This window comes from Nicotiana sylvestris, chromosome 7, assembly GCF_000393655.2.
Source record: "Nicotiana sylvestris chromosome 7, ASM39365v2, whole genome shotgun sequence".
In the NCBI taxonomy this organism is placed as follows: domain Eukaryota; kingdom Viridiplantae; phylum Streptophyta; class Magnoliopsida; order Solanales; family Solanaceae; genus Nicotiana; species Nicotiana sylvestris.
In genome coordinates this window covers 35,968,213-35,989,060 of record NC_091063.1, presented here as the reverse complement: position 1 = coordinate 35,989,060, position 20,848 = coordinate 35,968,213, and the positions used below count along the sequence as shown (strand labels likewise).

Sequence of the window (20,848 nt, the reverse complement as noted above, 5' to 3'; positions counted from 1 at the left end):
CCCACTTGTGGGATTATACTGGGTTGTTGTTGTTGTTGTTGTTGTTGTAATGAAGGTAAGTCTTAGCCTAGCATAATCAACTTCAGATCTACAAGTACATAATGAGAAAAGATGAAAGGTAAGAGCATCTCATATTTATTGATGTTATAATCTTCTCCACCATAAGAGGAAAACTCAGCTTGCATAAAAGTAGAAATTTTAGGAGAAAGAGTCGAGAGAAAAATCCCCTCTCTCAGAAATTCCCCCTTCTATATATAGCTCCTGAAGTCTTTCATTTAGTGGTCTTTGACTAACATGACCCTATGCGACGGTCCTCCTTGTCGTTACTGTACTTCGACACATGTTGTCGATGGCTTGACCCTAAGATTGGTCGTGGTGCCTTTCACTATTTCGCCACCTGGGCGAGATCCCGGCTCGGTCGACCACTATGATCAGATTTTGACCTATACAGTACAAGCATAACCAAAGCAATTTCTTGTTTAACCAGGGGTAGATGGGGAATACCGATAGTAGTAGATCTCATTACTGGAGGAGATTTTTCATCTAATTAAGACTAGAGATGTATCATTTATCTAAATTAGCACATATTAATGGCCATCATGAATTGGATATTCAAGGAGATTATTAGGTGCCATTGATACAGAGATATTCACCCACTAAAGATCGCCGCAATTATGATTTGGATTAAAAACAAATTGAAGTCTTCTGTTTTCAGATCGAAAGATACTAGATAATATTGTCGCAAGTATCACTAATATCAACATTATAAAATCTCTTACAAGTTGGAAGGACGCGAAACATCCCGTTATTAAATGATAGAGAAGAAAAAAAAGACAGTCTAATGCACGAAGTATTCCGCGTTTACGTAGGATCCAGGAAGAATTGCGCCTCAAGGGGTGTGATATATGCGACCTACCTTGATGCAAGCATTCTACGGCTAGAACCCGTGACTTAATTTGAACAAATTAAGAATTTTGAAAACTTGAATATTTGAGTCTTTGACTAATCAGTGCTGTGATTATAAAATTCTTACTCTTATTCTCGAATCATTAAACGTGAATGTCTCCAATCTGAGCGTCACTAATATCGTACCATGTTATTTACTTTTTTGTCTTCAACTACTTCATAATTATATCGTTAGAGTATTAAAATGTAAATATCATGCGTTTATGAAATATAACTAGTCTTAGAGTACGCAGTTTGCGCGTGTAACCCAGCTTGATGAATAATTTTTTTTTAAAAAAAAATACATAAATAGTATATTAAAATTATATTTGCATTATAAAATAAAAATTTAAACTCCTAAAATTGATAAATATTGATCTAATATAAATAACTCAATAAATAAGAGAATCTGTCTCATAGAATTCCTTAGTATATTTACCTTTCTGTATATTCAGCTTAAACTCATTTTCAGCTCTATGACTTCATCACCTCAAATCCACAAGTTATCATATTTTCTTTTCAGTTTCAGCAAGAACACATAACCTTTGAAGATTTAAAAGTTTTTTTTTATTTTCTTAAAAAATCTATTTTCAACTTTTTTGTGTGTGTGGGTGTGTGATATTTTTCAAGTTCATTCTAAAAGACACAACCATGTTCACCTAACTAATAGAAGACATTCTCTTTTTCTTTAATTAATAAGAATATTATATGAATTAAATTTGACAAATTTAAAAAGAATAAGTTACGATGGAATAAAATAAATCCAGCAACTATATTTTGAATCATAAATTTTAGTTGATTTTAAAGTCCTAAAATATTAAAAAATAATTAAATAGTAATTCTGTTTATATAAAAATTTATTTTTAAAGGGATCTTTACACAGAAAGCCGACAGGATTCACTATTTACTTTTTTCAACCGACTATACATAAATTTTATACATATATATTATATATATGCCGGCTATTTAAAATTTAAACTGTTGTTGGGCAGCTATTTAGAAGAAGAAAAAAAATCATTTTTAAAGTAAAAAGGGTATATCGACATTAAATTTAGTTAAATATTTTTGTGACATAGTTTTATCACAAATATTCAAAATAACATGAATGAAAAACCAAAAAATTTGGTCTTTTGGAATTTGCGAGTGAAGGTTCGTCCTACAATTCCTGGAGAAATAAAATGGATAATTAACGATCTAAAGCCTAAGCATTACTAATGTTGAAATAATATTGTACCACAAATTATCGATCCACATTTAAAAAAAAACCAACAAAATAATTTATGAGAATTTTAAACTTATCAAAGTAATGATAAATATATTATTTGACTACATAATAAAAAATAATCATGTAAAACAACCACAAATAACTTATAACATGCTTAATATTAGATGAACTAAGAAATCTCGTGTGCCTTTAATATGTAACTTTTAACACGCTTAATATTACATATCTTAAAATAATTAAATTAAAGGTTTTACTTTTAACATATTTTACTTCACACAATATTCAAATGAAATAAGGATTTATATTAGTGAAATTTTGCTAAATTTTAAATTCTAAAATATTAGGAGTTTCTACATTTTTCAAGTAAGAAAAGATTTAGTTGCCAAAATTTTAGGAAAATAATTAAATGACACTTTATCTATTGTGAAACCAAATTTTAAAGGGTAAAAAAGGTAAACGATATTTCCCTATGATCTTGGTGCCCTATTGATATTTCCATATCAATAATTATAAAACTTTGAAATATTATATAAATATTATTAAAGTATATATAATGCATTCCTAACGTATTTCATAAAATCACCATTCAATGAAATAACATCTTTATTTATTAATTGAAAAGATCAAAGAATTGAAGTAACATTATAAATCTAGCAAAGTAAAAAGTGGTGAATTCATAGTTGAACTCAGAGTTCAAGATATTAGCACATTCAAAATTTAAAAATTTATTGTAATATTAAATATTTGAAATATTATCCATAACTTCATTATATCCAACATGGAATGCATATTTATTACTGTAATTGTATACATCTTTAACTAATAAAATTATTCTAACATGATTTCGTTAAATTGATTATTAACACTCTCTAACGAAAAAGAAATAGACAAAAAATTTAAAAAGAAGAAAAAACGTGTAATTCTTAATGTTAGGAGACAAAAAAAATAGCAAATTCTTTGTTTGCATTCAAAATCCTAAATTTTAGGAGTTTTTACATACGTTAAATAAGGAAATTTTAGTTTATTTAAAACATCTAAAAGATAGGGAAAGACTTAAATGACAATTTTGTACTATGTAAAATCTATTTTAAAGGGGTAAAAAAAGTGAACGACATTTCACTAATGGCTTTCGTGCTTTTAATATAGTATAAGATATTGTAACAACGTAAGATCTTGCATTATATATAGTTATGCTCTTTTACTAGCACAATATTTTCATGATTCTATATTTAAAGCTTCAATATTCAATCATATACTTCTATACAATACATTCTTTTAGAATCCTATAACTATTACTCCTTTCGGTTCAAAATAAGTGATATTTTGGTTGTTTTCACATATATTAAGAAATACACTCTTTAACATTAATTAGCAATGACATTGATCATATTAATCTCTACTATCTTTTCACATAAGCACTCCTAACACATATTCCAACACTACTTACTCCAAGGGTGATATAGGAAAAAAAAATTAATTCATTTTTAAAATCTAGAAAAATCACTTATTTTGGACTACAAAAAAATAGCCAAAAAAATCATTTATTGTGGACGGGCGGGAGTAACTCAGAGCATTAACAGGTAAAGTCTAATGTTTATGGCGTGACGGAACGTATAACAAGGAAAAACTTTAATACAAGATTCTTTCCTTGTTTTTTTTCCGTACCAAAAAAAGGAAGGAAAGAATCTTGTATTACGTTTTTTGGTTATTACATCAGTTCTACTTTATTAATTATTACCATATACTATATAGTATTAGGAATGACAACGTACACTTTCCGTACTTATTGATTCTTATACTTCTTCTGTATGTAAATATATCCTTGGGTTAAGGGACTTAACTTTTACCATAACCTATATAAAGAGGTACCTTGATTGGCAAAAAGCAAAGGTTTTAGATCCTCTTTTTTACCCATTTTTAGAAACCATGTCTGCGTTTGAGAACTTCACCTCAAGAATATGGAGTGCCATCGCTCTTTTAATTTTTCTTATGGGGGGCTTAACCAATAGTTTTGCCATTGCTGATGGAATGATGATCATGAAAGAAGAGCATAAACCTACACAGCTACAGCAATCAAAGAATGGGCCGCAAGTCCTTAGCGATGAAAGGCGTTTCTTGAAGAGTAACATTCCACCGTCTGGACCATCTCATGGTGGACATGATGACGGAAGGAGTAAGAATCCACCACTACAACATGGGCGTTTCTTGAAGAGTAATGTTCCACCATCCGGGCCGTCTCATGGTGGACATGATGACGGAAGGAGTAAAAATCCACCACTACAACATGGGCGTTTCTTGAAGAGTAACGTTCCGCCATCCGGGCCGTCTCATGGTGGACATGATGACGGAAGGAGTAAGAATCCACCGCTACAACATGGGCGTTTCTTGAAGAGTAATGTTCCGCCATCTGGACCGTCTCATGGTGGACATGATGACGGAAGGAGTAAGAATCCACCACTACAGCATGGGCGTTTCTTGAAGAGTAATGTTCCACCATCCGGGCCGTCTCATGGTGGACATGATGACGGAAGGAGTAAAAATCCACCACTACAACATGGGCGTTTCTTGAAGAGTAACGTTCCACCATCTGGGCCGTCTCATGGTGGACACGATGATGGAAGGAGTAAAAATCCACCACTACAACACGGGCGTTTCTTGAAGCTCCACCATCTAGGCCGTCTCATCATGAATATCACGAAAGCCCACCACCGTCACATGGATTCAGCACACCAGTCATATCGAGTTCCAATAAATTAGCAAGAATGGGACAAATATTCATCTTTTTTGTTGCTTTTAGTATTTTACTTTAGCCGCGGCGTAGTTTGTTTGTTGTTGTTTAAGTTAAATAAGTGGTGAGTTGTGAGAAAAGAATCCTCTAGATGCTTTATCTTCTTTACTTGATTGTTCACGACTGTAATCAAATTGATCTTACACCTTTTCCACACATCTCCATATGTATCGTTATTTTATTATGATTACTGTTAGCAATATTTCTTTTTAAAGTGCCTGATTGCAAAACAATTTTCTTCAATTATGATATTTCACATTGTTCTTCCGTATATCTATTGCTGCTTCGAAACTGGGTTTAAGAACATAATAATAATTCTTTCTCTAGAATCTAATTCTCCCAACGGCTATTTCTCTCCAACAGTGTGAATAACACGCGCCACCTCATGGAGGCCCCAGACGGTGGCCAGGCGGCGCGTCTGGAACACCAAAACGACCCCCCTAATGTGGCGAAGCTACCCCAAGGATCAATTCAAGGGAAAAAGCTTTATGCTGCAGCTGTGACTACAACTCATAACTCTGCCCCGACCCCAAATCGCCAAGAGCAAGAAGCAGTAATTGCAAGAAGAACTACCCACAATGGAATGTCAGCAGTAATTTTCAAGGCTAAAGACTACTATGGTGTGATGACAGAGGAATATAAGCGAACCTTGGTTGGGATATTTCTGAAAATCAGACCTCAAATTGAAAAAATTAGGGCTCAATTCTCTAAGAAAATCGCCTTGAAAGGAACAATCAAAATTGGTGTTTATGATAATTTTAATGTGTTCTTAGACTTCAAATCTGATGAAGATTTTGATACGACAAGATTCAAAAGGGTGGTGGAAATTGAAGGCAATCAAATATGGATACAGAAATGGACATCGGACTTTAAGCCGGATAAAGATTTGCCGATTGCAACTGTTTGGGCTTTGTTACCTGAACTCCCCTTCTATATGCATACTTGGCAATATGCCAAGCAAGTCATAGGCCCAGCAGGAACACCTCTAGAACTGGATATTGCTACATGATCTAAAACAAGGCTGAGTATGGCTAAGGTGCGTGTGGAAGTTGATCTTCTTAAACCCCTGCCTACCTCTGTTTTTGTGGGAGCTGAAGATGCAAACATGCCTCTTAATGGTTATGTTCAAAAAATCGAGTGGGAGAATGTCCCTAAATACTGTAAACACTGCAGAAAGATAGGACACTCTCTGATTAACTGTTGGATTGTTGAAAAAAAGAAGCGAGAGGAAAATGAGAAAAAGAAGGAAGAAGCAGGGGAAGCAGATAATGGGAAACAAAGAGAAGTTATCAATGATACACAAGAATAAGGTATTGATGCTGGCAATATGGAGGGTAATTGGCAGGTTCTTAACACTAAAAGAAACAGAAAAAAGAAATTGCACAAAGCTAATGAGGAGAGACAGATTGAGAACAGAAACGACAAGGAACAAATGAATGAAGGAAGACCCAATGGTGCTCAAGTCAGGAACTTACACCAAACCAATATTGAAGATCCAGTGGAACAACCTAACTCTGCCTACGATCAAAACAAAAAGGAAGACAGAAAAAAGAAGAAGAAAATGATGCCCAAAAAGAAAAGCTCTGTAATGTTCAAACCTGTGGTGAAAAGAAGAAGAAAGACACCACAAAAAATACTATGGGAGGTAAAATGGATGCCACCAATGTTTTCATGGAAGAAATTTTGAAGGAATTAGGTGTAATAGAGAATAACATTTCCAAGAATATACCAAACAATCAAAGAGGGTCACCCAATATCAACTCGGATAGTATTGAGAAGGTGAATGAAAGCCACCCTATCCAGGAGAAGGATGTCATTAACAATAGGGAGGATGTCCAACAACTCGAAACGAATAGGACTTGAAACAACTCAAAAACACAATGCCATGACTCAGAGAGTGTCAACATGAGAGAATCAAATAGGAATCAAGGTGACTCTAACTCAAAATCAGAGTCCCTACCTTCAGAAATCAAAAAACATCCTGGAATCCAAGTAGTGGTAGACCTTGGTGGATACAACATTGAAGAAAAGAGATTACAAGAACAATGTAACATGATCGAGGAAGAAACTGGGAATGCAAATGAGTCTAGCTTCAACAGCAGTAATAAAACTCACAATAAACAACCTGAGGACCCGGCTGAAGCTCATTTAAAGGAGCTTACCAACAGGCATGGTATCTCCCCTATTAAAAGAGGCAGAAGCAGAAATAGAATTATCAGAAAGAACAAAGATGAAGAGGAAGGAGTCAAAGTTGATCCTCCCCATAATATTTCCATGACTAGTGAAATAATATGGAATATAAGGGGTGAGGACTAAAAAGGCCTTACCAAGACTGAAAAAGCTTTGTCACATCAATAACATTGACTTCGTAGCCATCATGGAATCTTTCATCGACAAGAAGAAGATTGGAGGTTATATGAGATATTTAGGATTTCAACATTGCCAAGCTAATATGAATGGGCAAATTTGGTGTTTCTGGAAGAAGGATTACCATTCTATTAACATTGCTAACGAAGACCATCAGCTCACTATGAAACTCACTCATACTGTTTAGAACAAGGAGCTCAATATTACAGTGGTGTATGCCAAATGTACAACTAGGGAAAGAAAGGATCTTTGGTCCAATCTTGAAGACACACACTCAATCATCAATGGCCCATGGTGTATTCGGGGTGATTTCAATTTTATCATGGATCCGGAGGAGAAATTGGGGGTACCCCCCCCCCCCATAGAATGTCGAGAAGCTTTGATTTCACTAACTGTATGGATCATTGTGAGATTGTAGACATAGGTTTTATTGGGCCTAAATACACTTGGTGCAATAACTCGAGACCAAGGAAAAGAGTTTGGAAGAGACTTGATAGGATCTTCATCAACGACACATGGGCACACCTCTTTCAGAACTATACTCTCAAATATCTCAACAGGCCAGGCTCAGATCATAGACCTCTTTTATTTAAAAGCAAGGTCAATCAATCAACGACAATCAGTTATTTCAGATTCCTTAACTTCTGGACTAAGCAGTCAGGTTTCCAAGACTTGATTAAAGAAGTTTGGGACACCCCTATTCAAGGTAATCCTATGTGGACTCTGCATCAAAAGATGAAAATTCTTAGCAACAAGCTTTCAAAATGGTCCAGAGAAATTTTTAGTAATGTCTATGATATGGTAAACAAATGGGGAAAAAAAGTGGAAGCCTTAGAAGAGCTGAATCAATTGTGTAATATAGAGACGAGCAGAGAAAACCTCAACAAAGTCCAAGATGAGTATATCAAATGGCAAGCTATGCAAGAATCCTTACTTAAATAGAAAGTCCAGATTCAATGGTTTGAAGATGGTGATTGTAACACTATATATTCTCATAGTGTTATTAGAGAAAGAAAAAGGAAATGTCAGATTCACATAATCAAAAATCATAGAGGAAAGTGGATGAGAAGTGAGCAAAGTATTACGAAAGCTGGTATTAACCACTATGAAAAGCTCTTTAATCTCCCTAAGAATGATCACAACATGGATATCATTGATTGTATCCCCAAAATTGTTACTGAGGAAGATAATGACTACCTGACCAAGATGCCTACAGAAGAGGAGATAAAAGAGGCTATATTCAACATCTCCACTGATAGTGTTGATGGTTCAGATTACTTCAACGGAGCCTTTTATTAGAGTTGTTGGTATATTATTAAAGAGGATATCACTCTATTTGTTCAGGCTTTCTTCAATGGAGCTCAGCTCACGAAGTATTTTTCTCATACCTGTCTAGTACTTATTCCCAAAACTGATGCTCCAGAGACCTTCTTTGATCTGAGGCCTATTAATCTTAGAAATGTCTCTAACAAAATTATTTCCAAGATTCTTTCGAGAAGGCTGAACCCGCTTTTGCCTAAGTTGATCTCTAATAACCAAAGCGGATTTGTCAATGATAGATTGATCATGGAAAATGTCCTCCTTGCTCAGGAAATCATCCAGGGTATCAATAGCTACAACAAAGAAGGGAATATTGTTATTAAATTGGATATGGAAAAGCTTATTATAGTGTCACGACCCAAACTGATGGACCGCCACGGGTGCCTGAGTTCTATCTGTCAAACACCCCTAAGCATGCGTCTAAGATGTGAACCTGTATAACATCTGATGTATTACGAAAATAACATACGTGAAAGAAACCTGCCATCAAGGCATATGTACGTATATAGGCATAATACAGTGGGCGAGCAGTCAAGGCTGCTATAGACAATTATACATCCAAAACTGAAAGCCGACAAGGCCACATATAACAAAACTAGACATACTGTCTACAGACATCTAATAGAAACATAACTGTACAAAGGTGGGATTGAGAAACGTCATACCCATATACATACATATATATATACATACATACATATATATATATATATATATATATATAAACGTATCGTACCAAAATAAAAAGCAGCTCTGGATCAAGTGGAGCACGTCAACTCTCGCTGATCAAGAATCCTAAGAAGGGGGACCGTCAGCTTGCCTACCTGCACCTGCGGGCATGAAATGCAGGCCTCGTGAAATAGGGCATCAGTAGAAAAATGTAGTGAGTATGTAAGGCATGAAAATAAGTACGTAAAAGACATAGATGAAACATGGAATACAGAAATACCTTTAAATCTGAATAACTCTATAAATTTTGAAACATGTATAATATCATGTGCATGCGTATAAATGTCGTTCCATGCATAGGTATGTGTGTACATAATATCATCAAGCCACTGAGGGTATCCCATCATATCATCTCGGTCACTATGGGCAACATCATCAACATATACCAGCTGATTAGGTGGTGGTGCATATATAACGCCAAAACCTCTTCCCATATCCCATATACATATACATACATATATACGCGTATATAACGCTGTTTAAATCATATTTCAACCACTGTGGGAAACGTCATCATTATATACCAGTTGATCAAGTGGTGATGCATATATAATGTTGTAGCCTTTTCCCATATCCCATATACATATATACGCATATATTACGCCATCTGGTCATGGGTCAATGCACATGTATAAATTAGTAAAATACATGAAAAATACATAATAATCTCGATATTTCCTTCTGGATAAACTTTTCCAACTGCGTATTATTCTGAGACCCATGAACAGAAAATAATAATAATTCTCATGGGGAATCAAGAATATAGACACCCCTACTATTTCTATGAATAGAGTAATTTATAGAAAATGTGTATTTGCTCGTTTCTTCAGTATAATTTGGACCATACCAAAAGAAAGAAGGGAGGGCCTTAACATACATGGAGTAGGGAAAACTCCGTATAATATTTCTTTGGAAAACCTTCGTTGATTGAGCGAAATTTGCCTCCGCTTCTTAGAAATTCACGGACGAAAACTTGTATCTGGTTTAAAATTTTGGAACGAAACAATTTTGGTTTCTTGAAATTGAGAGGAAAGCGTCTTTGAGAATTGAGAGGAACAAAGTTTCTGTCTTTTGAAGTTTGGAAACATTACATTTAATTCATTTTGATTTGAATCTTAGCAGATACCAAATTAGTCATTATCTCTCATTTATGCCTAGGTTGCCACCTAGGAATAAGTGACTTAGTCACATTCTTGATATGGTGGACTCTTGCCACATGTTTGGGGAATGATTATTAAGTTTTTATCCACCTATTAGTTAATCGGGTAATGTCTCGTTACTCGGTAATTAATCAATTACTAGCATAATTTAAAAATTACCCCAAATTACTTAAAATTCTTATTTATTTTTAAAAATACTTCATATATACTTTATATATTATACTACCATGGTCATATGGTACCTTGAATGGTACTAGTTTATAATTATCGAATATTATCGTTCGACCCGTATTTTATTCCAAATTGGTCATTCTCAACGAAACTCGTTTTCGTTAATCCGTGTACCCCTTTATTTTTCATCGCTTGTTATAAATAGCGTAAATACATTAATGCCAAGATGATCTCATCCCCGAGCCTACGTCGGTTAACTGAAAAATGAAATTTTAACATCCGAAAATTGCGAGATGTAACATCCTTCCCCTTTAGAAACATTCGTCCTCGAATGTTCAACTCCCCGTGTTCTGTATAACTTTGGCAGGGTCGCTTTTGTAACAACACCACTACCAATTCTCCTCGTAGAAGCTTAATAATCCAACGCCACACTGGATCACAATTATTAATGGCCTCACATAACAAATGACAATAATTAATACAAGAATTTATACACGTACCTTATGATTATGACGTCTCAGTCAGACCCTTCTCTGGAGAAGGAAATAGGTAGGGATATCTAGACTTTATGTTTTCCTCGGCCTCCCAAGTCATTTCTTCCACATTGTTATTTCTCCAAAGTACTTTCACGGAGGCTACCTCCTTATTCTGCAGCTTGCGGATTTGTCAATCTAGAATGGCAACCGGAATTTCCTCATATGACAATTCCTCTATAATCTGTACATCATTTGTGGGCACCACTCGGGTAGGATCGCCAATGCACTTTCGTAACATAGATACGTGAAAAAATGGATGGACAGACTCCAATTCCGAGGGCAGTTCTAACTCATAAGCTACTCGGCCCACTCTCCGAATGATCCTATAAGGCCCAATATACTGTGGGCTAAGTTTGCCTTTCTTGTCAAACCTCATCACACCCTTCATAGGCGACACCTTTAAGAATACCCAATCATTAACCCTGAACTCTAAATCTTGTCGTTGCAGATCAGAATATGATTTTTGACAACTCTGAGCTGTCAACAGTCGATCCCGAATTAACTTTACTTTTTCTATGGCTTGCTGAACCAGGTTTGGCCCGTGTAATCTAGATTCTGCAATGTCGAACCACCCTATAGACGACCTACACTTTCGTCAGTAAAGAGATTCGTATGGAGCAATCTAAATGCTGGAATGGTGGCTATTATTATACGTGAACTCAATAAGCGGCAGATGATCATCCCAGCTACCTTTGAAGTCTATCACACAAGCTCGAACATATCCTCCAGTGTTTGAATAGTGTGCTCAGCCTGTCCGTCTGTCTGGGGATGAAATGTTGTACTAAGACTTACTTGAGTCCTCAATCCCTTTTGGAAGGACCTCTAGAAGCTAGCTGTAAATTGAGCTCCTCTATCTGAGATAATATATACAAGGACATCATGCAGTCGTACTATCTCCTTGATATAAAGCCTCGCATAATCTTCTGAGGAATATGTAGTTCTAACGGGCAAAAAATGGGTTGACTTTATGTGCCTATCAACATTCACCCATATCGAATCGAACTTATGCTGGATATGAGGTAAGCCTAGCATGAAGTCCATATTGATTATTTCCTATTTCCAAGTCGGAATCTCCATAGCCTGCAATAATCCATCGGGTTTTTGATCCCCAATCTTAACATGCTGACAGTTAGGACACTGAGCAACAAATTTTGCTATATCCTTTTTGATGTTCTAAACGTCAATACCACATAAGAGGGGGTGATTTGTGTGGTACCCAATTTTCTCTCTAGAAGAACCTGGTTCTTCTAGGTGTTCTAACTACTACTATTTATGGAATAAAAAGTACATAAAATAAAGAACACAGAGATTTTTACGTGAAAAACACTTGGCTCAAAAGGTGAAAAAATCACGACCTACTACTCAATAGGATTTTCCCAAACTTCTTCTAAAATCACTCAGCCAAAACAGCATTTACAAAAACTCTTTATAAACCTAAAGATTAACTATAATCCCTTATAGCACACAGCCTCAACTGTTGCAACAACTTCAAGTTAGCTTATAACTTGAACACTCAAAGTACCTAATACAATTGTTTCTATGAATGTTGAAAGGTACAACTTTAAACCACCGACAACAATTGAACTAGAATAAGAAAAAAACACAATGGAACTAGTTCTTTATCTCGTTTAAGTAGCTTCAGGAGTGTACACTCAAATCTCACATAAATTACTTGCAAAATCGCCTTGTTCTTTTGCTTTCAATTTAGTTTAACTTCTGCGTTTGTGTAATACCTGTAAAAGAGAACAATCACTGTCATTTAATAGGTTAAAAATCAGAGTTTGATTGGGACTCAATTTCTGATGTTCTATCGTAGTTGAGTCTTTGAAGATATCAAACTCTAACACTCTCTTTATCCGGATTGTGTTCTCTTCATATAAGGAGACTTTCTCCCCTTATCCAGTATGCAACCTTTTCGATCAGATCAGGAGATATTGCTGCTTGATCAGTAAGACTTATCTCCTTCACGTGCATCTCACATGTGTAGGTTGATCATGACAGTGCTTCACAAGATGGACCTGGTCCATGACTGAGTTCATTTGTCATTCTTCAAAATTTCACATGTTTTTGGGCCAACAAATTCTCCCTTTTTGATGATGACAAACTCTGTGCTTTTTTCTGATAAAAAAACTTGTAAGAACTCAGCTTAACCATCAACACTAAACTTAGAAAATTTTCTTTTCATCAAGGACTAGGTTAATTAGGTTATAAATATCATTTATTTCAGAATAATGTGTAAAGCACAATATCTCTTCCCCCTTTTGGCATCATTGAAAAGTTGCATACATAGTGTGAATTCCAGATTTTAATAAGTACTCATGGCCACTGGGGCAACTGCAAGTGCAATCATGGTGCAATCATCAGTAATCAAACAAACATATTTAAACTATCAAGGTCAGAATAATCATTGAACAATAGAAAACAACAGTTGTCATTGAGAGAGATATGTTCCCACTAACAATCCACAAAAAGAAAAATAAGCATCCAAACCATGAGCAACAAAAATAGAAAAATCCCTAATCTGGGTCATTGGGGGTACTAGAACTAGTTCAGGAGACAGAAACTGGGAGTCCTAAGGCTTGGAGGAACTGGAGGGTTGAGTTTGGAGAAGATTCAGCATGTTCTGAAGAATTCCATCATTCTTCTCCTTTTCTTTTTCAAGCTCAATTTTGAGACCATCCCTCTCAGCTTCCACTTCAACCACACGAGCCTTGAGCCTAGCAATTTCAGCATCCTTAGCTGCACATTCCTGAACCAAAGTCCTAAACTTGGTGTTGATGGGTGTCCTCAAGAATGAACCAAGTTCAATTGGGATGGCATTGACTGGATAGTCACAAGCAAGAAGATTTTTGATGCTAAAGTGTTCTTTGCTCGAGGCCATTTCCCATTTCTTCAGAGGCACATTGAGCCTGTCCAGAACTATGGTTAGTATGAAGCCATATGGGGTAGCATGAGCCTTGGAACCATTTATGACCCTGTCTAGCAATTTGACTATGAGGGTAGGCCAGTTGATTTGCTTTCCTCTCTCCAGGCATTCCATAAGAACCAGATCCATGTAGTTGGCAGTGTGCCTTCTCTCCTGCCTTGGCAAAAAACACTTGTTGACAAACTCAAACACCACCTTGTGCTGAGGCCTTATCTCACTTTTCTGCACAGCTCTGGCTCCATTCACATTCTCTGAATCACAGAACATTTTGGTGATTTCAAGGGCAGTGGGGATGGAGTCCAGGCATGGCCACCTTTGCCTAGTATAGTCATCAAACCCTTCAGAGGGTATGTCCAAAATCTCTCCTAGTTTCACAGCATCAAACTACACTTGAACTCCCTTCACCTAGCTACTGACAACTCCATCCTTAATAGCAGGATTTGCCATAAATTCAATCAACTCATTTCTAGATAGCCTACCTTCCATCTGAAGGACCATGTCCTTCCATCTAAGCAGCCAAAGAGTCTACCAATCTCATCATCCCTGGTTCCACCAGGTCCTTCAACAATCTACCTTTTAAGATTTTTCTTCTGCCAAAAATGGCAAGCTTATCATGTTCCTTCTTAGATTCATCTTCTTCTTCTTCTCCACTCCAATCATCACCATCAGAAACTTTGGTTTGTTTAGCTTTCAATGCAGATCTTGTCCTTTTGTATAGTGTGGGTTCAGCAGCTATAGGCACAGAGGAGGACTTCTTGGAGGAAGTATTGGGTTTCTTAGGCTTGGGTGTAGGAACCTCCATTGTTGTACCCCTCTCTTGATGGACCAGTTCCATCTCTTCTTCCTCAACAGCCTCTGAGGATTCTCCAACCTTTACCTTTCCCTAATCCTTTTTCCTTTTCTTGCTTTCTTCTAAAGCCTTCTGTAGATCAGTTTCACTCTGTTTTACCCTGCTTCTTGTGGCTCTACCCCTAGGCACTGAAGAGGCAGTAGGTGTTGGGGATAAGGCTTTTCTTTTCTTGGACGGCTTATGAACATTTGGGGCTTTTGGTGTAGTAGCTTTGCGTTTCTTTAGGTCATAACTTTCCCCAACCTTTTTTAGTAGGTCAGCCAAGGTTTCTTCAGTAGATGAAACAAGTTCATCTCTTTGTTTGCTTAGATGAACCAACCCCTCAACTGCTTTCCCAGAACCACTTCCCCCTCACTTCATGCCACTCTCATCTAACCTATCTTATGCAACCCCACATATAGCAAGAACTACTCCCTTCCCTTTTCCCCTCTCTTCACTACATGCACCCTCTCTCTCTTTTTTCTTTTTCAGACTTTTTTTACCTCCACTCCTACTCATCTCAGGCAACTCAACATCCTTAATGGGTCCAACTAGAACAAACCTAGTTTCTAAGTTTTCAACCACTGAAGAACTTACCTCAGAATGAGATTCTTGAGTCTTTTCAGAGTCAGAAGACCCATGTCCATCTCCCTCAGTCGCTAATTGAAAGGATTCAGACTCAGAACTAGAATCAGACTTTGGAGCTGGGATTTTTTTCACTTGGATAGCTTTCAACCATTCATTTAAAACTTTCCCCAGAGCCCCAGATGCTACAGTTTTTCGAGCAAGCATTTTCTGCCTTCGAAACCTAGGTTTTGGAGATACACTGTGTGGAGTAGATGAGGATGAATTATAGGGAGATGGTGGTGGAGGAGTGCCAATATGATCTTATGGGTTAGACATGATTCTTCGTTTCTTGAGAGAATTTGGGAATTTTGGAGAAGAGAGCAATTAAAATTGAAGAGGAATTTTTGACGGTTTTAGAATTATGAAGAAGACTGGAGATGTGGTGTGTATTTAAAGCGAATTAGACATTAAATAAGTAACGACAGCTTTTTCAGGGGTCAAATAGAAGTCTAATCAAACTGAAATTCTAGAATTTTAATGATAGATTTGGCTTCCCTAGATATTTGGCAAAAATCACGATTTAGAGTTCTAGATGGACGGAACTGGTTCAATGCTCAACGGATAGAATTTTCTAGGAATTTGACAAGTATAGGCCTTCTACTCATGATTGAATTATTAATCTTTATAATTGTACAGAGTATAGAAAACATACTTGAGATTTCATATGAACACATACTGATAAACCAGGTTCTTCATATAAAACTCTCTTGAACACGCTTCAAATGCCATAATAGAGAAAATATTGTAAGAGATCAGTGAGTCATATATACACATATCATAGGAGTATACTAATTAAAGTATGAAACTGAGTAAGAATTAATGTAGATATTTACACAAGGTTAGAATTCCTAGCCAAAAAAAATTCATTTTTTTGTGCATTCTGAGCTGGATCTATTAGGTGATCTTAATCATCCTTAATTCCAACCTATTCCTCTCAAAGTTTTCTCTACTCAGTGCTTTAGTGAAGATGTCAGCAATTTGCTTATCAGTAGCACCGAATTCTATGGAGATCAAACCTTTCTCATAGTTGTCTCTTAAGAAATGGTCCCTAACATCTATTTGCTTAGTTCTCTTATGATGAACAGGGTTTTTTGTCATACTTATAGCACTAGTGTTATCACAGAATATAGGAATGCAACCAACTTCAATGCCAAAGTCTACTAGCTGATGTTTGATCCATAGCAATTGATCACAACAAGAGGCAGCAACAACATACTCAGCTTCAACAGTAGAAAGGCCACAAAATTTGCTTTTTAGTAGCCCATGACACTAGACATGAACCAAGGAAGTGTGCCATACTTGAGGTGCTCTTCATATCCACTAGGAAACCTGCATAATCAGCATCAGCATGTCCTACTAGATTGAAATTACTACCTTTGGGGTACTAAAGACACAGATCAGTAGTGCCTTTCAGATATATTAGTATCCTCTTGACAGCAGTCAACTAAGACTCTTTTGGATTTTCCTGAAAATAAGCACAAAGCCCTACACTGAAAACAATGTCAGGTCTGCTGGCAGTAAGATACAAGAGTGAACCAATCATACCCCTATACAACTTTTGATCAACTGATGAACCAGGTTCATCAATGTCTAATTTAGTGGCAGTTGCAATGGGTGTGTCTATTTCTTTTGATTCTTCCATTTTAAACTTTTTGATAAGCTCTTTTGCATACTTCTTCTGATAGATCATGGTTCCATTAGGACTTTGTTTGATCTACAAGCCTAAGAAGAAGTTAAGCTCACCCATCATACTCATTTCAAACTCACTCCCCATTAATTATGCAAAATTTTTACTTAGCTTATCAGTAGTGGCCCCAAATATTATGTCATCAACATATATATGTACCACAAAGAGATCCTTACCTTTTTCCCTTAAGAATAAGGTACTATCAATTTTACCTCTTTTGTAAACCATGCTCTAGTAGGAATTTGGACAGTCCTTTATATCATGCTCTTGGGGCCTACTTGAGTCCATAGAGAGCCTTATCTAACTTGTACACATGCTCAGGACATTCTTTGCTCTCAAACCTTGGAGGTTGTTTTACAAACACTTCTTCTTTCAGGTAGCCATTCAGGAAGGCTCTTTTGACATCCATCTGATGAAGAGTGAATTCCATGTGTGCTGTAAAGGCTATGAGGAGTCTAATTGCCTCTAGTCTTGCAACTGAAGCAAAAGTTTCATCATAATCTATGCCTTCTTCTTGACTGTAACCTTTGACCACCAGTCTTGCCTTATTTCTTGTAACTGTTCCATCTTTATCAAGTTTGTTTCTGAAGACCCATTTTGTATCAATAATTGACCCTTGGGTCTTGAAACTAGCTGTCAAACTTGACTTCTCTCAAACTTATTGAGTTCATCTTGCATTGCATTCACCCAATTTGCATCTTGCAAAGCCTCAACAACATTTTTAGGTTCAATAAAAGATAAAAAGGCATCAAAAGCACACAGATTCTTTAATTGTGATCTAGTTTTGACTCCAGATGTTGGATCAGTGATAATGTTCTCAATAGGATGAGAACTTTGATACTTGTGAGGTTTTACAACCAACTGGTTTCTGCTAGATGTTTCTCCCATGTTCTGTTGCTGAGGAACGGGGTCATGAATAGGTTCTTTTAGGGGATTTATTTCAATTCCTCTTTGATCAGTTCCCTCTATCAGGTTGCTCTGGATGGAAGAACATGTTTCTTCTTTTGGTGCCACTTTGACTTGTCCTGAGGCTTCAGTCAAATCCTTTACCAATCCAATGGCTTCATTTTCACGTTCCTGTCTCTCAGAAAGAATGTTAGTTTCATCAAATACTACATGTACACTTTCTTCTACACACAAAGTTCTTTTATTGAACACTTTATATGCTTTGCTATATGAAGAATATCCCAAGAATACTCCCTCATCACTTCTGGGATCAAATTTACCTAGGGAGTCTTTTCCATTATTGTGCACAAAGCACTTGCATCAAAATGCCCTAAGATGGGATATATTTGGTTTTCTCCCTTTAAGTAACTCATATGGAGTCTTCTCTACAAGAGGTCTAGTCATGCATCTATTGATAATCTAACATGCAGTGTTTACAGCCTCTGCCCAAAAGCTATGGGGCAGTTTACTAGAAAGAAGCATAGTCCTAGCCATGTCTTCAAGAGTCCTGTTCTTTCTTTCAACTACTCCATTTGTTGAGGGGTCCTAGGGGCAGAGAAGTTATGAACTATACCATTTTTATCACAAAATTCAGCAAACTTAGCATTTTCAAATTCAGTTCCATGATCAGACCTAATTGATGCAAGTCGATTTCCTAATTGTTTCTAAGTTTTTCTAACAAAGAAAGTGAACATGTCAAATGCTTCATCTTTAAATGTTAGAAATAATACCCAGGTAAATCTAGAATAATCATCAACAAGTACCATTACATATTTATTTCCTCCTCTGCTCATGGTTCTCATTGGACCACAGAGATCCATATGGACCAGTTCCAATGACTTGGTTGTGCTTACCATTTTCTTGCTTTTGAAAGATGATCTTACCTGCTCCCCCCTTGCACAGGCCTCACAAACTTTGTCTTCTTTGAACTTGATGTTGGATAACCCTATCACCAAGTCCTTAGAAACCAATTTGTTTAGCTGATTCAGACTGGCATGACCAAGTCTTTTGTGCCACAAGATGGGATCATTATCCAACACACTTAGGTAGGTTAGTTCATTTTCTGAGAGAATAGACAAATCTACAATGTAAATATTGTTAACTCTTTTTCCCTGCAAAACAATCTTGTCAGTGGTAAGGTTAATCACAAAGCATTTAGTAGAGGTGAATGCGACAAGGTTACCTCTGTCATATAGTTGTGACACACTGATCAGGCTATATTTCAATCCGTCTATCAAGTAGACATTTTCAATGGAGTGAGAGTCTATCTTACCTACCTTTCCAACCCCAATGATCTCACCTTTCTTTCCATTTCCAAAGGAGACATTGCCTCCCCTTAAGTCCTCAAGTGAAAGGAACTGGTTCTTGCTTCCAGTCATATGTTTTGAGCAGCCACTATCCATGTACCATATTTGGCTGCTTCCCTTCACTTGGACCTGCAAAAAGAATTCAAGGGTTAGTCTTAGGAACCCAAACTAGTTTGGGTCCCTTTCTATGGGCAAAGGGATAAATCAGATTCTTTCTAGTCTACCCAGGCAGCCTATTTGTTTCTTGAACAAAAGTTTTGTTCTTTTGACTGGCCTTTCCTTTTGCATTATATTCATTTTTGTAATGGCCGATCTTGCCACAGTGTGTGCAAATTTTATTCTCAGGAAAAGTGAGGTACTTGCTTTTAGGATCCCACTTAGGTGCTTGAGTCCAATAACCAAGTCCTCTTTTGTTGCTACTGTGATGTTCTTGTAGCCAGGAGAGTGCATCAGAAGCCTTGTTCCATTTGCAAGTTCTGTCTAGTTCATGTTTTACCTTCCCTATATCTTCTTTTAATAATCTTATCTGCTCATCTTTCCTGAACAGCTCATCCTTCATTTTTCCTAAGTTTTCTTCTAGGTGAGATGTGTGTGATCAACTTTCTTCTTTCCTGTTCCTAGTTTCAGTTTTAAGTTCTCAAACCTAAGTTCTAGGACACTAGTGTCAAGTTCTAGAACCTGGTTCTTCAACTCAGTATTTTCACCTTCACTCTCATTAGCCCTAAACTCTACATTTTTGCACTTGGCTTTTAGGATCATAAATTCCCTAGACAACTCTTCCTTCTCATTGTTAATTATCGCAGACTCATCAATGAAGTCTAGCAGTAGCTCAGACAACCTTTCTTTAGATATGAATTTAATCTTGTCTTTGAGATGAAGAATACTTACCTCTTATTCATCATCTGATTCTCTGATGGCCATAAGTGCTTGTTCATCTCCAGCTTCATCTTCTGAGTCCTCATCTGATGTTTCTCCCCAGGCAGCAACCATAGCCTTTGTTGATCCTTTGTTCCTTTTTTGTTGAACCTGTTCCTTCTTCTTGTTCCTTTGTTCAGCCCTTTCCTTCTTCCACTCAATTTCCCATTAAGGGAAATTCTTGATCATGTGATCAGTCTTACCACACTTGTAGCAACCCTCATTGGTCTGTTTCTCAGGAGCTCTTGGTTTGTTGAAGGTTGTACCTCTTGAAGAACCCTTTCCTCTCATCAGGTATTTTTTGAAATCTCTTGTGATCATAGCCATTTCATCATCCTCCAGATTTGAACCTTCAGCAATTCTGAGAGCTA

At 36.6% G+C, this 20,848-nt stretch overlaps 1 protein-coding gene across 1 annotated transcript; it reads left to right on the top strand.

The window, feature by feature from the left end:
- The first annotated feature begins 7,691 nt into the window (after positions 1 to 7,691).
- Positions 7,692 to 8,624, top strand: LOC138872990 (uncharacterized). The gene is made up of 2 exons (XM_070151414.1): positions 7,692 to 8,236; positions 8,324 to 8,624. The coding sequence occupies exons 1-2, from the start codon at positions 7,692 to 7,694 to the stop codon at positions 8,622 to 8,624; spliced, it is 846 nt and encodes a 281-aa protein (XP_070007515.1).
- The last annotated feature ends 12,224 nt before the right edge of the window (positions 8,625 to 20,848 follow it).

What these genes read in the sequence shown, in the direction of transcription:
- LOC138872990 (XM_070151414.1), top strand. Translation starts at nt 7,692, where the DNA reads ATGTCGAGAAGCTTTGATTTCACTAACTGTATGGATCATTGTGAGATT. An exon ending in CAAGATGAGTATATCAAATG is followed by an intron (nt 8,237 to 8,323) that starts GCAAGCTATGCA and finishes ATATTCTCATAG; the next exon opens with TGTTATTAGAGAAAGAAAAA.